The sequence below is a fragment of the Engystomops pustulosus genome, chromosome 1, assembly GCF_040894005.1.
Source record: "Engystomops pustulosus chromosome 1, aEngPut4.maternal, whole genome shotgun sequence".
Classification (NCBI taxonomy): domain Eukaryota; kingdom Metazoa; phylum Chordata; class Amphibia; order Anura; family Leptodactylidae; genus Engystomops; species Engystomops pustulosus.
The window spans coordinates 116,483,746-116,497,757 of NC_092411.1; the positions used below are offsets into that span (position 1 = coordinate 116,483,746).

At 37.6% G+C, this 14,012-nt stretch overlaps 1 protein-coding gene across 1 annotated transcript in view; it reads left to right on the plus strand.

Moving 5' to 3' along the window:
- Positions 1 to 14,012, plus strand: part of ALDH1A1 (aldehyde dehydrogenase 1 family member A1) — a 32,893-nt gene that overhangs the window by 15,508 nt on the left and 3,373 nt on the right. Inside the window, exons 10-12 of the mRNA XM_072150956.1 lie at positions 4,047 to 4,211; positions 4,431 to 4,588; positions 9,907 to 9,981. Of these exons, the coding sequence (XP_072007057.1) occupies positions 4,047 to 4,211; positions 4,431 to 4,588; positions 9,907 to 9,981 (398 nt within the window). The remainder of the gene's footprint in view (positions 1 to 4,046; positions 4,212 to 4,430; positions 4,589 to 9,906; positions 9,982 to 14,012) is intronic.

Here is a 14,012-nt window from a genome sequence, read left to right on the forward strand (position 1 = left end):
AAATCTCCAATTTCCCATCATTTTGTTAGACTTTCCAAGCATTAAAGTCTCTGCCAACAATGGTGCAGAACCACTATGCCTATACTATGAAGGCTTGTAAAAATCCCCATCCCCGTCTTTATTTTTTTTGCCCTACATGCCAGTTCGGGTGTGATGCAGCTGATAGTGGGGCAGACAAGGTAGCGAGTAGGTGAACACGGCCCATGGCTGGAAGTTTGGCGAAAACACATGTCTTTAGCTACTAAGTGGTTGGAGCACTTAGTAATATCAGGGAGATTAAGACTGCTGTATAAAATGTCAGTCTTCGATTCCCCACAATGTCTGTAGACCTCTGCCCAGCAGCGTAGCATCTATTTAAAGAGAAGCTTTTGAAGAAACAATTCTCCTTACTTTTGTGGAAGTTGTAGAAGTATACATGAGATTGGCCCAAAAGAAAATGGACCATTTCACGCAACAGTGCTTTCTTGAGAAAGCACTTTTGACCGAAATGTCAGATTATCTGCTTTTGAAAACCACCAAAAGAAGCTGATGTACAAGTACCCAATAAATTATCCTTATATATATATCTTAAAAACACATAAAATTTCACATAAATGCCCCAGGTCATTCATCAGATAACATATCGGACAATGGATATCATCAGTGGGAACGAGGAAAGGACAGGCATCCCCATGCGTTCTACCTGTAACGTGCAGGACATTTGGTAGGGAATACTCCACGGCCTCTTGCGATGATGAATTGTGATGCTTGAGATTATGGGGCTTCACATGCATTGTTAGCACTTCTTATAGCAGCATATTCTGTTTGCACCAGTGTTGAGCCATACCGCCTATGGGGAGTTAGGTGAGTTTCAGTACAGCAGTTATTGACTTGCTGACTGACCTGATGTTTTTTAATTAATTTTAACTTTCTTCTAAAGTCTGCACATCAGCTTCTTTTTGCACCAGTTTTAAAATGTGGCAAATTCTACACTACCCTACACTACTGTTTCTTGTTAAATCAGGTGTATAGCAGCTCCAGTAACTGCAACACTTTTGTAAGTTAATTGTTCAAGTAATCCCAAAAAGTTTCAAAGTCCTATTTTTCTCCTTTTTGGTGCCAGGAATGTGCTGTGAAAAGTTTGATAAAATGCCCCCTCTGTGTGCAAATACCCTCATAGTGTTCAATAGAAAGTATTCTTGTAATGAAGACATTCCTATGGTGCAGCCGGTGTAGCTGCACATGGGTCCTGTAGATAAGAGGGCCCATTGTCACCCCAAAGCTGTTCCTAGCTATATTGTATATGAATACCCGGAATTACGAATTTCATGGATAACAAATTCTAATAGATTGTATAGGGAGTCAGAGGATGGTGCTCTATGTTACGATATAGGATAATTAGAGGTCTGTATAGCACATCTGCACAGGGACCTTCTACTTTCTGTGTCCGCCACTGGGATGTTCCTACTACCAGAACAGGGCAATGTTTACATACACATTTAGTTTCACTTGTGTACCTTTATAAAAGAGTACTGTGCATAATCATACCAAAAGGTAATATAATTATATAGTCGAGTAAGAGCTGCAGTATCAGTGTGGAGTGTGTGAATTTGCAAGTTTCCCAGGCTTTCTATGCTAAGGGATCAAAATGTGCGAGAAAATAACTAGTCTGGTTTTGGCAAGCCTCCAAGGTGTTGTTTTCAGCCACATGATTAAACATACTGCTTGAACTGCTACCACATTGAATTCTGATGTGTACATCTTTTTCTTTACAAAAAAAGAAGATAAGAAGCCCATATCTAAGCAGAAAGAGATTATACAGTAGAATGGAGACTGTTGTTGATGGGATTTTAACAAGCATAACATAGAGTACAAGACAAATACCCTTTTAGGCACAATTTCTCATAGTTACTATAATCTGATTAGACACCTAAGTCGATAGGTCTTCCCTGAATTGTTAACACAAATAAAGTGCTTTGTTTCATTCCTAGATACATATGTCTTATTGTTAGAGGCAAAAACTAAACCCACTAAGTGCTTCTAAATTGAAGTATCCCTGTGTAAGGTTATGTTGTACAATAAACACAAGTGTCGCATAGATGGCTAAACTCAGTTTTATAAAGTTATCTAAAATAATGTGTAGCAGTAGTGGGGCCTTATGTTACTACTGCTATTACCGTGGCCTAATGGATCTTCTCTGTGTTATACCGAAACTGGCAAATTGACATCAGCTGGATCACTCCAGCACTTCTGTCCTGACATAAACTGCCACAGTTGTTCTTATGAAAGCTCAAAACGCAACACCTGACATTGCATTAAAAGTTGTAAGAAGTGAGGGCAAGGCGAGGGGTAGGTCAACTTGCTTTGACAAAACTGTCTAAAAGAAAAACTGTCTTTGTTGCTAATAGCAACCAAGGATAGTGCAACTGTGTTATAGTGCACAAGCTGCACTGAGATTCTACAGGCAAGATGACTTATCTTTGAGATTATGTTTTTAAATAAGGTCCAATACTTTATTTTGCTTAAAATAGGGTTGATTGGACACAGTACGTAGGAAACAAGAAACTCCTAAACTTGCCTTCTAATGGGGGCTGCATGCATTACTCTGTTAATAGGTTGACATTTTCATATTTTCCTTTTTGGGCATCAGCCGAAAAACACATTTCTGAATTGCAGCAAAGGTTAATTGGCATTTAATTGTAGAACACTTTGGAGTCATATTTGACAAATTCAATCTGTACAAAACATTAAAAAGTAATTCAGAGATTCCACCTCTAAGAACCAGATCTGAACACAGGATATTTTTATATAAGCTGTATGCTAGGGCAATGTGCTTTGTGTATGGGAAAGAAGTGAACATCATACTTTAAATATTTTATCCTTCGTTTATGACATTGACACAACATACAGATGACATAGTATTTCAGTATAGAAGAAAGTGTTATATTACATTGTAATTAATTACATTGTTCAGATAGATATAGACAATACACATTCCAATAAATCCTGCATGAAATTGACTAAGCAGAAATTGTATCATAAAAGAAAGACTCAAGGCCTACAAATTTCTTCACAGGAGTAATTTCACTTGTATTTCAGTCAAGCGTAAACCTTTTATAGCCATGCTCATTATCTTAAGCCTAAATCCTGCATTATGGTGTCTGACTCAAGTTACAGGATAAACAAGTAACAAAAAAAATCAGAAATAAAAGAAACCTGAGATTGTGTGATTGTAATGAAAAAATGCTCTGGTAACTGTAAACTATATGCTAAAAAGGAATTGATGTCATCACCATTATTGTGCAGTGAACAGCCATAAATGTTGATGTTGACCCCTTCACATACTAGCCTGGCAGCTTCAAAAATTAAAACAATGACTCCAGTGACTAAAGACATGTCACCAAGTCCTTCTAAACTTTTGCATGCATCCTAGATTTACTGAGAAAGGACTACTGTTGGTTGATCACAGTAGGCATTTGCAATACCATACTGTGATGTATATAGTGTCCGACTGAGTTTTTTGGAGCCACCAGATAAAATTATTCTGCAAGCCCAGCAGGAAGACCCAACCTTCATCCATATTAGTTTGTCTTCTGTTGTATCCACTGTTTCCAGTATTATGTAAGAGCCTGAGCCCGCCAGAGGATCCTCCAGTACTCTGGTAGGCCAGCCCGATGCTGGATGTTTATGAAATTTATGTCTAGTCAGATGAACAAGATAAAGACATAGGGTAAGTGTACAGCCATCCTCAATTCGTTACAATGCAAAATACTGTTCAGACAATTTCTAACAATAAAAGCTAAAGAATGAGCAGTTATAAGCAAATTATATAAAAAATATGATGTTAAAATATTACATGCAAAATTATATAGATTAAAAAAATATAAAACTAAAAACATTCAAACTGTATACTGCATAGATTTGAGAAGTAACCATAATAATGAGTGTATATACAGCATTCTAACACATGTGAAAAACAGACAATATAATATTTGCTGGAAAAAATGTGTACAAAAATATCCTGTAAATTAAATGTTTTCTAAATTTATATGTTTTCTATATTTTAGATTGACAAGGAGCAATATGATAGAATTCTTGATTTAATCGAAAGTGGGAAAAAGGAAGGAGCCAAACTGGAATGTGGTGGTTGCCCATGGGGCAATAAAGGGTTCTATATCCAGCCCACTGTCTTCTCAAATGTTAAGGATGACATGCGCATTGCCAAAGAAGAGGTATGTTCATCAATGAATTTGGAGAATATTTTGCTTTTTTTTCAAAATATGTTTTAAATGTTATGCCATCTGCAATATTTTGCCTTGTGTTATTATAAAATTAAAGGGACCTTAACCCCTTTTGGGACTGGTCATAATAGAATTTCTTCTTTCAATCAGATTTCTATGATATCCTCATTAAATTTCTTACTTCTTACAAGTATATATCTTTTTGGGTAGATTTTTGGTCCTGTAATGCAAATTATGAAGTTCAAGACTATTGATGAAGTGATTGAGAGGGCAAACAACACCACATATGGACTGGCTGCTGGGGTTTTCACCAAAGACCTTGACAAAGCAATGACTATGTCTACCGCTCTTCAAGCAGGAACTGTCTGGTAAGCAAACTACGGTATCTTCCATTAAAGAGGCTTAGGTGAAATACCATTAACTCTTGCAGTGCAACTCCAATATTTTTTCACAAATCAATAGCTTTTAGGATGCAGTATGTATGAACTTTACCTATGTCCATCAGTTTCTTTGCTATTCTCCTCAGTATAACCTGTATCTGCAGTAGCTGTCACATGTAGCTGTACACACTATACAGAGCTCACTGGAATTACTAAATTACTTACGTTACTTCGGAGTTACTTTTCAATGGAGTTACTTCATGACAGAACACAAAGCATCATTGGAAGAAAGGCCATCTTTTAACTTACACAGCTTAAGGGAATTGACAGGCAGAAGTTAGACTATGTGCACTTCACTGCTGCTGAGGAAGATTTCTGACAAGTAGCCTCAGAACAGAAAATGCTATAACTCTGGAAAGAAAAGGCTGAGCAACACAATATAGGCATTGTTCTGTTTGTTTTGAAAGGGGGTATGACCACTTGGAAAAAACATTATGAAATCAGATTTACACTTTTTAAATTAGGAGACTACAGAAGTGAATTCACATAAGTTACTGTAATGCATAAAAGAGCAATTTTTAAAGGGTGTGTATAATAAGGGCGGCACGGTGGCTGAGTGAGTAGCACTTCTGCCTTGCAGCACTGGGGTCCTGGGTTCGAATCCCACCCAGGTCAACATCTGCAAAGAGTTTGTATGTTCTCTCCGTGTTTGCGTGGGTTTCCTCCGGGTACTCCGGTTTCCTCCCGCACTTCAAAACATACTGTTAGGTTGTTTAGATTGTGAGCCCCATGGGGACAGGGACCAATTTGATATGCTTTGTGCAGCGCTGCGTAATCTGTGTGCGCTATATAAATAAAGAATTATTATTACTATTATTTATTTGGGCTAACTGCAAATTAGGGACATTCTTCATGTTTTAAAATAGGCATAAAATAAAGATGGCACAGCAGTGAGTGTCGCCCTTGTGATAAAGCAATGTAGTAAATCCCATAGACATATTGTGATCCTTTAGACTGTGTTAACAGTACCAGTAGAGATGTGCGAATTATCCAAGATTTGCTTTGCTGAAGTTTCACAGACCAGTTGTCCCTGAGATTGGTATATAGCCCCCTCTAGAGGCAGATATTTCATAAAAAGATTCTATTTAGTTTTTTTTACATTTGTTTTTTCATTTTCCCCACCTATCACTTCTCCATAAATTTTGTGTTGAATTACTAACGCCATTTTAAAAGGTATCTCTGAAGCAAAGTATAAAATATTCTTCTTTGCCTCAGTGCCTAAAAATTGTTACAGAATTTATGTACTAATGAATATAGTAGCTTATCTCTAGTTATGAGTAAAATATTCTAATGTGCACTTAGCTCCCAAAAATTCCAGTTTCAGTGGAACAGGAACAGAAAGTGAACTTCTTCTGCATCAATGGGAGAGTTAAATACAGGGTGTCACATGTGTGCATGTGGGGGACATTATACAACTCTGCTGTCATAAAAGGGAGTCATCATCAAGTGTGGGGGCTACTAGAGAGCATTGTAGAGAGCAGGTTTAATGGGTGGGGCACTAAAGAGGACATTACACTGTCTAAGGGCACTAAGGTGTTAGGGAAATGAGTTCTGTTCTTATGTTCTTCTTTTCATCCTCTGGAAGTTGGGAGGAATGTATACAGTAGTGAATATACTTTGGATGAATAGATTTTTTTTATGCAATGCAATAAATATCCATATGAAAATTTACCAATTCAAAATTATAAATAGTCCGTTTAATTCATGAAAATATAGTGAGTACATCAACTTTGTGGGATATTTGGTTTACACTCTGTCTTTTCACTACTATGGAATAGGTTTCTACATAGTTAATGAAAGTCATTTCAGATAAGTCTACCAGAAAACAATAGCTTTCATACCATGGAATGATTTCCTTCAGGAAATTCCACTATTCTGCCAACTCAGTTCATCTATGAAGTTGGATAGAAGTATTTAGGTGTGTATTGGACAGAGGTCTGTACAAGGACAAGCAGAAAGGCTACAATTCCATTCCAGCCTGGTTCCTAATTTTATAGTGTAACATCTGCTAAAAAGGTTAATCCAAAGTCTATGAACCTAAAACATTGCAAAAAATGTGCAAATACACTCCAATCCCCACCAGGTGTTTTCTATAGGTTGCACCAAAAATTGTGCAGAAAAATTGCACATTGCAAATGCTGAGTCCAGGGTTTCTTGTTTGGATTCATTTAAAAAAAAAAAATACCGTCATTGCCTTTGCTGCTCTATCACTCATCAGCTCTCAGCCCCCAAATTTCTGCTCTACTCCTCCCTCCTGCTCCTTCACTCACACAGAGTGTGGTGAGCTGATATCAATGGGGGAGTGAGGAGTTGTACAGGAGCAGAAAAGTGTGTGGAGGAGGACTCTAGATTCTGGCAGGAAGCCAGGAAAGTTAAAACACAATTATAAAATTATAATGTAATGAATGTAATACATTATAATGTAATTAAAATGCTCAGAGAATGCACAAAGGTAATGGGCTTTTACAACCTGCCTGTAGTATAAATGAGGACCGTAGTGATGCGCTCAACATCAGTTTTCTACCTGGGATGTTTTTGGATCCGATCCAAAAAACCCTGTGTGGACCAGCCCTTAGGTTTCCAACAAAATTTTTGGGCTATGCATGTATAAGTTTATTATCTGTAGCTTTATTTAGCATTATTTTGCAATGCTGATTTATTAGCTGGTCACTTATTTCCCTTGAGTCATTAGAGTTAATCATTATTAGATGATAACAAATCTGACCTTTGATGTTAAAACACTGATATCTTTCATTTTATCTTCAACTTTAATTTTTGTACAGTGATTGCAACAGATCATGTGTAGATAGTACCGTAGTTATGTACAATATTCATAGCAAAAATGAGGTTAACTGGGCGTTAACCTGAGCTTTTCGGCGTAAAAAAAAGTCTTAAAGAGGTTTTTTTGTGATGTTTCTCTGGTAAAAAGTCACATAGGACTTTTTTCGCCACTTCACGGTTCTGGCAAAAACATCGAACTACTGCTAGAGCAACACCAAGTATAACAACATTTATTAAAGGACCAACGTCACTTTCATGAATCTGATGGGCAGACATAGAACTGTCCCAAGGAACTGACCTAATGATAAATAGCGCCCCTTGTGTATCTAAGTAATGTTTTGCTGTTTCCTCAACTTCTTACATACGGTTAACACTGGTTAGCATATTCCATGTATATAGATGCTGCAATAATAAATTGACATGCAGCACTTTGAGATTATAAAATGGAGAATTCCCATTAAGCTGAGAATACTATTAAGTTGATTATTATTATACACATAGAATAAAATAATGTATCATATGTATTGCTGGGACTTCAGATAAACTGATAAATAGGTAATTGCATAAATGTATTTGGCAGCCTAATGAAACATCAACCAAGTTTTCTAGTTAAGGCAAATATAATTGAAGCTGAAAGAGTTTATGAAGCAGTTGCCTTTTGCTTTATTTGGCTACTGCTGCGAACAGGGAACTTGAATGAACCTTAATTGTTTGCTTGATGGTGATGTTAGAAGGTCACATATTTTCCCAGAGTTATAAGAGTTGATTGAAGCTGCCAACAGATAGCTCTTAGCTTAATATTGATATTGTAGTCCCTTCCACAAGCTCCAGATTTATAAAAGTCAAGTGATAGCAGCCAATTACACCCTTCTAATATAAAACCTACCTTAAAACAGCCCCTGGTGTCATTCATCAGTACTCTTTTGGTCCCGGCGCACCCTTCTGTTCCCATAAGAGAACATTCCTAAATCTCTGTCTTCTGGGTTAAGAATGTTAATAAAGAACACATTTTTCATTACTTGTCACTAGGATTTGAAGCAAATTGACACTGTTGACCTCATCAAAAGTGTTGGACATTATTATATGAGAAAAATATTTTTTTATTCGTATATAAAAAGACTTCTGCTTTAATATGATGCATAGAGCTACAACTGCAATAAAATTAATGTATATCTCTGAGTGTGGACAGTTGTGCCGATGATTAGGTGCCCAAGAACACTCCCTCCAGCTTTCTCTATTTTAATATATTTATATTAAAATATAATATAACAAACTTTATATTGTTTGTGTCAAATATTGTGGAATCTGCAATGGAAGCTTCACTACAGATGGAAAAGAAATGTATACATAGAAATCTGGGTTTTCTCAGCCTTCATGTATCACAGTGTGTACCAAATAGGAAAGTATCAGCACATGTAATGGGGACCATGCTGATGAAATCGTTGAGTATACCTTTTATAAAAACTATATTTTACAACAGTTTCTTACCACTGTAAATGCTAGAACCCCTAATTTGCCTCAAATTTTCATTATGTAGGATATTTATCATACGCCAGCACTCCGCCGTCAGTCGTGCTCCCCTTCACACCGCTCTATGCCCACTTGGGGAACTATTCGCAATGAATGGTGGTTTGCAAGTAATAGAGATTATTTCAGGGCTTGTATTCCAGTAAACTGGTGTCCCCCAATGACTCCCTTTTGCAAGAGATTGTTCACAAAATGTTCTATTTAGAGTTTGTCATTTACCAGAAAAGTAAAATCTTTCTCCCATCATTGCTTTTATCTTCCGTTGACTTGAATATTGAGTGAGGGAAATGTTAGATCTATGAACAGGTAAAATTTTCCTGTGTTTCTCCTCGGTAGGATCAAGTACCAGTCTACCCTTTCCTTTTTCTAAATATGTTCTTTGATGTCCATTCCAAATCTTTATTAAATTTGGAACAACACACAATTCAGAAGAGAAATGTCATTAAAATATCTGTGTTAATAAAAGTATTTCAAGGTAAAATGGAAGAAATAAATATTCTTATTAGCGTGGACAAGGAGATAATGTTGTCATCTCTTGATAGTTCATGGCTTTCATATGAAGCAATGTGGCATAACTTCAGAGGGGAGAATGATTACGGGAGGTTTGGAGCTGGCAATATCAGATATCTGACCATGGCTAAAATATTCCAGGATATATTCATAGATGATCTCATCAAACAAAATAAAACCTGAAATATATATTGTATCATGCTGTATCTAGTTTCTAAATAACAACACTGCAATCTGCCTGTAATGAACTCACTTTTATCATTGGTAATGCCAGGGATTTTGCATTAATATGAATAAAAGGTAATAGTAGCCTCAATAGATTCCTGCTTTTTTGTATAGGAAAAACTTTTATACATAAAAATGACATCAAGATATTTAATATTAAATTCATGCTATATTCATGCTATATTTATGTTTTTATTTTATAGGATAAATTGCTACAGTGCCGTGTCTCCTCATTGCCCATTTGGAGGGTTTAAGATGTCAGGAAATGGACGTGAAATGTAAGAATATAGATTCTATTAATGTTTGATTGCAGAATCAAACATTCTAAAGAATTATGCTATAAGATATATGTGACATTCAAAATAGTCACCAAGCTCTATGATCATGGTGCCATATGACAATTTTGCTTCTACAGGTTACTAATCTCAGACTTTGCCATATTTCAAAACAGAAGATACAGACAAACTTTACAATTAATGTCTTAAATACATTGATGCAACAAACTTTAAATACTATCAACTCCAGTGTCTGTTATAAAGTATGGCCCTATAAATGAGGTGCTCCATACTAAAAGCATACACTTCTTGAGAAAATATTTGGGCTTTTATTTATACGCAATTAATAATTTTGATGAAACATTGGCATGGATGCAAGGCCCAGGGTACACTCTGTTACCTACTTTCACTCCCCAGCACTTATAGTATCATGAAACCTTGGCCTAGAGTGCCCTGATTCTTGTATGAAACCGGGGCAAGTTAGAGTGCATCGCATTCAGGCCAAGGTTGTTGATTACTTAACATACAAGGTGATATGTCTAGTTTATATGTGATTGTGAGCTGATAAGTTCCCTTTAACCTAGCCCATAAAAAACTGCACCTCCCACTAGAAATGTTAGGACAAAGTTTGTGCATAAATCTTTTCAACAAGGTAAATGTCAGGATTAAGTTTGCTACATCTTCACTTTTCACACTACAGTATGTTATAATCTGTAAAGTCTGTAAAGTTCACATGTTAACCCCTTCCCGACATTTGACGTAATAGTACTGCATCGCGGGAGGTGCGTTCCCGCAAAATGCAGTACTATTACGTCAAGCTTCTGGCGCCGCCTCCTGAACGGAGCCGGCGCCAGAAGCTGCGGGTGTCGGCTATATATTATAGCTGACACCCGCCTCTAACACCCGCGATCGGAGATTTCTCCGATCGCGGGTGTTAACCCCTAACACGCCGCGGTCGCGCTGACCGCGGCGTGTTAGAGGCATTTAAAGTAAGTTAAAGCTGAATCGGACCCCCCCGCGGCGCTTACCGGGGGGGTCCGCTGCTCCGATCGCAGCCCCGAGACTGCCGGTGCCCGGGGCTGCGAGATCTTCCTCCGGAAGCCGGGTCCCTGCCTCCTGGCAGGACCCGGCTGTAAGACACTGGGCATGCGCAGCATGCTCAGTGTCTTACATTACACAGTGCAATACATCTGTATTGCACTGTGTAACCTGTAAAACAGCTTGAACAAGTGATCAGAAGATCACTTGTTCAAGCATAGATGTCAGTAACTGTAAAAAAAAGTAAAAACAAATAAATAAACGTTTTTTACAATAAAAATAAATAATAAAAGAAAGTGAAAGTCCCCCCAAACACCACATTTCCCTTTACACAAGTAATAAAGTATAAAAAACACAAAATCAAGAAAAAACCCCACTTATTTGGTATCGCTGCGTCCGTAACAATCTGTACAATAAATCCTAATCATAATTGGACCCGCTCGGTGAACGTGGTAAAAAAAAAACCCCAAAAACTTGCCAAAAATTAAAACTTTTTATCAAATTGCTTTACAAAAAATGTTCTAAAAAGTGATCCGAAAAAGTTACAAGCACCAAAATGATACCAATAAAAAGAGCAACTTGTCACGCAAAAAATAAGCTTACAACCAGCTCTGTCAACTAAAAAATACTATAATTATGCCGCTATAAAAATGGCAATACTAAAACAAATGCAATTTTTTCTATTCTAGTTTTCCTTCAATAAAATTGGACAAAGAAAAATAAAACTATATAAATGAGGTATCACCGTAATCGTAGTGATCCGTAGAATAAAGATAATATATTATTGTTATGCTACAGTGAACACCACCCCCAAAAAATGCTAAAAATCCAAAACAAGAATTGATGATTTTATTTTCCTCCACACGTAAAAAGTTAATAAAATTGCTTCAATAAGCTAAAAACCCACTAAAATTAAGTTTTTTTTTACAGTGCATCTCGTCTCGCAAAAAATAAGCCCTTATTTGTCTAAATTGCTTAAAAAATAAATAAAGATTGTATAGCCTATTCCCAACCAGCGTTGTTATAGAACGGTGCGGCGGGTAGTGACTTTCCAACACCGGGCAGGGTAAGACAGCGGCTGTTCACTGATCGGGGTAAGACAGCGGCTGTTCACTGATCGGGGTAAGACAGCGGCTGTTCCTGACAGCCATCGATCCTGCCCCATGGACCAGAAGAGTTACGTCCCCCCCACACACCCCCAGTTTATTATAGCTGCTATTGGCTCATCAAATCAGACGAGCCAATAGCAGCGAATTTACTTATGACGTCAGTAATACCGGTCACCATGTCTGTAGACACGGTGATCGGGGCAGGGTGGCGGCTGTTCCTGACAGCCACCAATTTTGCCTTGCGGTCCAGAGGGGTTTTGTTGCCCCCCTCTGTCCATGTTTGTCGCTATTGGCTGGTCGATTTGGTCCAGCCAAAAGCAGCAATATTCGTCACAATGGGCATCGCTAGGGTGAATAAGAGCAACACTTGGCGATAATTTCCCTACTAAAACGAAGATATGGTACAAAAGCGCTGGCCGTGCACATTGTACAGATTATGGTGTACAACTCTTACGAGCTGTTCCAATGTGCACGTCCTGCCGTATCATTTCTCCGTTTTCAAGAGGAAGATATTAGGAAACTAATATTGGGACAAGAAGGACGGGGCCCCAGTATCTCTGGTTTAGATGTTCCTGTGTTTTGCTAGGACAGCATTTTCCCGGTGAATTCTGCTGCTTCTAATGGTAGGACTCAATAAAGAGTCTGTTCCAAAAGAGGAGTTAGGATGGACACTATATACTACTACGGTAAGAGACCTGCGACACCTCCAGAGTGACAAAAGTTTAGTTGGTCCCCTGGTATATTCTACCTCCTTATACACTAGACATTCACAATTCACGCCCACCCTGTTGTGAATTCATTTAGGTAAAATGAATAATTGTAACAACTGTTATGTCCCGTTGCTCCCTATACCCCTCCATTATTTCATAAGGGGCGCCACATAACGGGCACTGAACTTTCCAGAAATAATTGCAATTTCCATCTCGGACTTCATTGCACATCATATTTGGAAACCACCTATATGTTCAAAATGCTCATTTCACCATGTGTATTACACTACACCACATATTACACCTTGCTATATTCCCCAAGGGGTGTACATTCAACAATTAGGGTCACTTTTCGGGTTTTCCTCTATTTTGGTACCACTACGGGTCTCCAAATGTATCCTGACACATGTGAAGGATTTCTTGCAAATTTGGCCTCTAAAAGACAAACATCCCTCTTTTACTCTAATGTGTGCCCATAAAGCATTTTATATGCACATGTGGGGTACTTCTACACTCGGGAGAAATAGTTTTACACCTTTTTTGGGGTTATTTAATATATTATCCCTTGTGGCTTACAAAAATTAGCGGTAAAGTGACATTTATAGGAAAATTTTCACCTTTTTAATGTTTAGGGCCTAATTGGATCATTCACATGTAGGGGCAAATACATATATTACACATTGCAAAATTCTCTAAGGGGTGTGCATTCAAAAATTAGGATCACTTTTCGGATTCTTCTCTGTTTTATACCACTAGGGTTCTCCAAATGCATGTCAAACATTTCTGTCAAATTTGGCTTCTAAAAGGCAAACATTCCCCTTTCCTTTTACTGTGCGCCCATACAACATTTTATATACACATGTGAGGTACTTCTACACTTGAGAGAAATAGGTTTACACATTTTGGGGGGTTATTACATTTTTTTATCCCATGTGGCTATAAAAAATTAGGGGTACAATGACCTTTATAAGAAAATGTTCACCTTTTATCTATTTAAGTCCTAATTAAATCAAACACCTTTACGGACAAATACACATATTACACCTTGCTAAATTCTCTAAGGGGTGTGCTTTACAAGTGGTGACACTTGTTGGGGTTCCCCTCTGTTTTGGTACCACTACGGCTCTCTAAATACATCCTGACACGTGTAAAGGATTTCTGTCAAATTTGGCTTCCA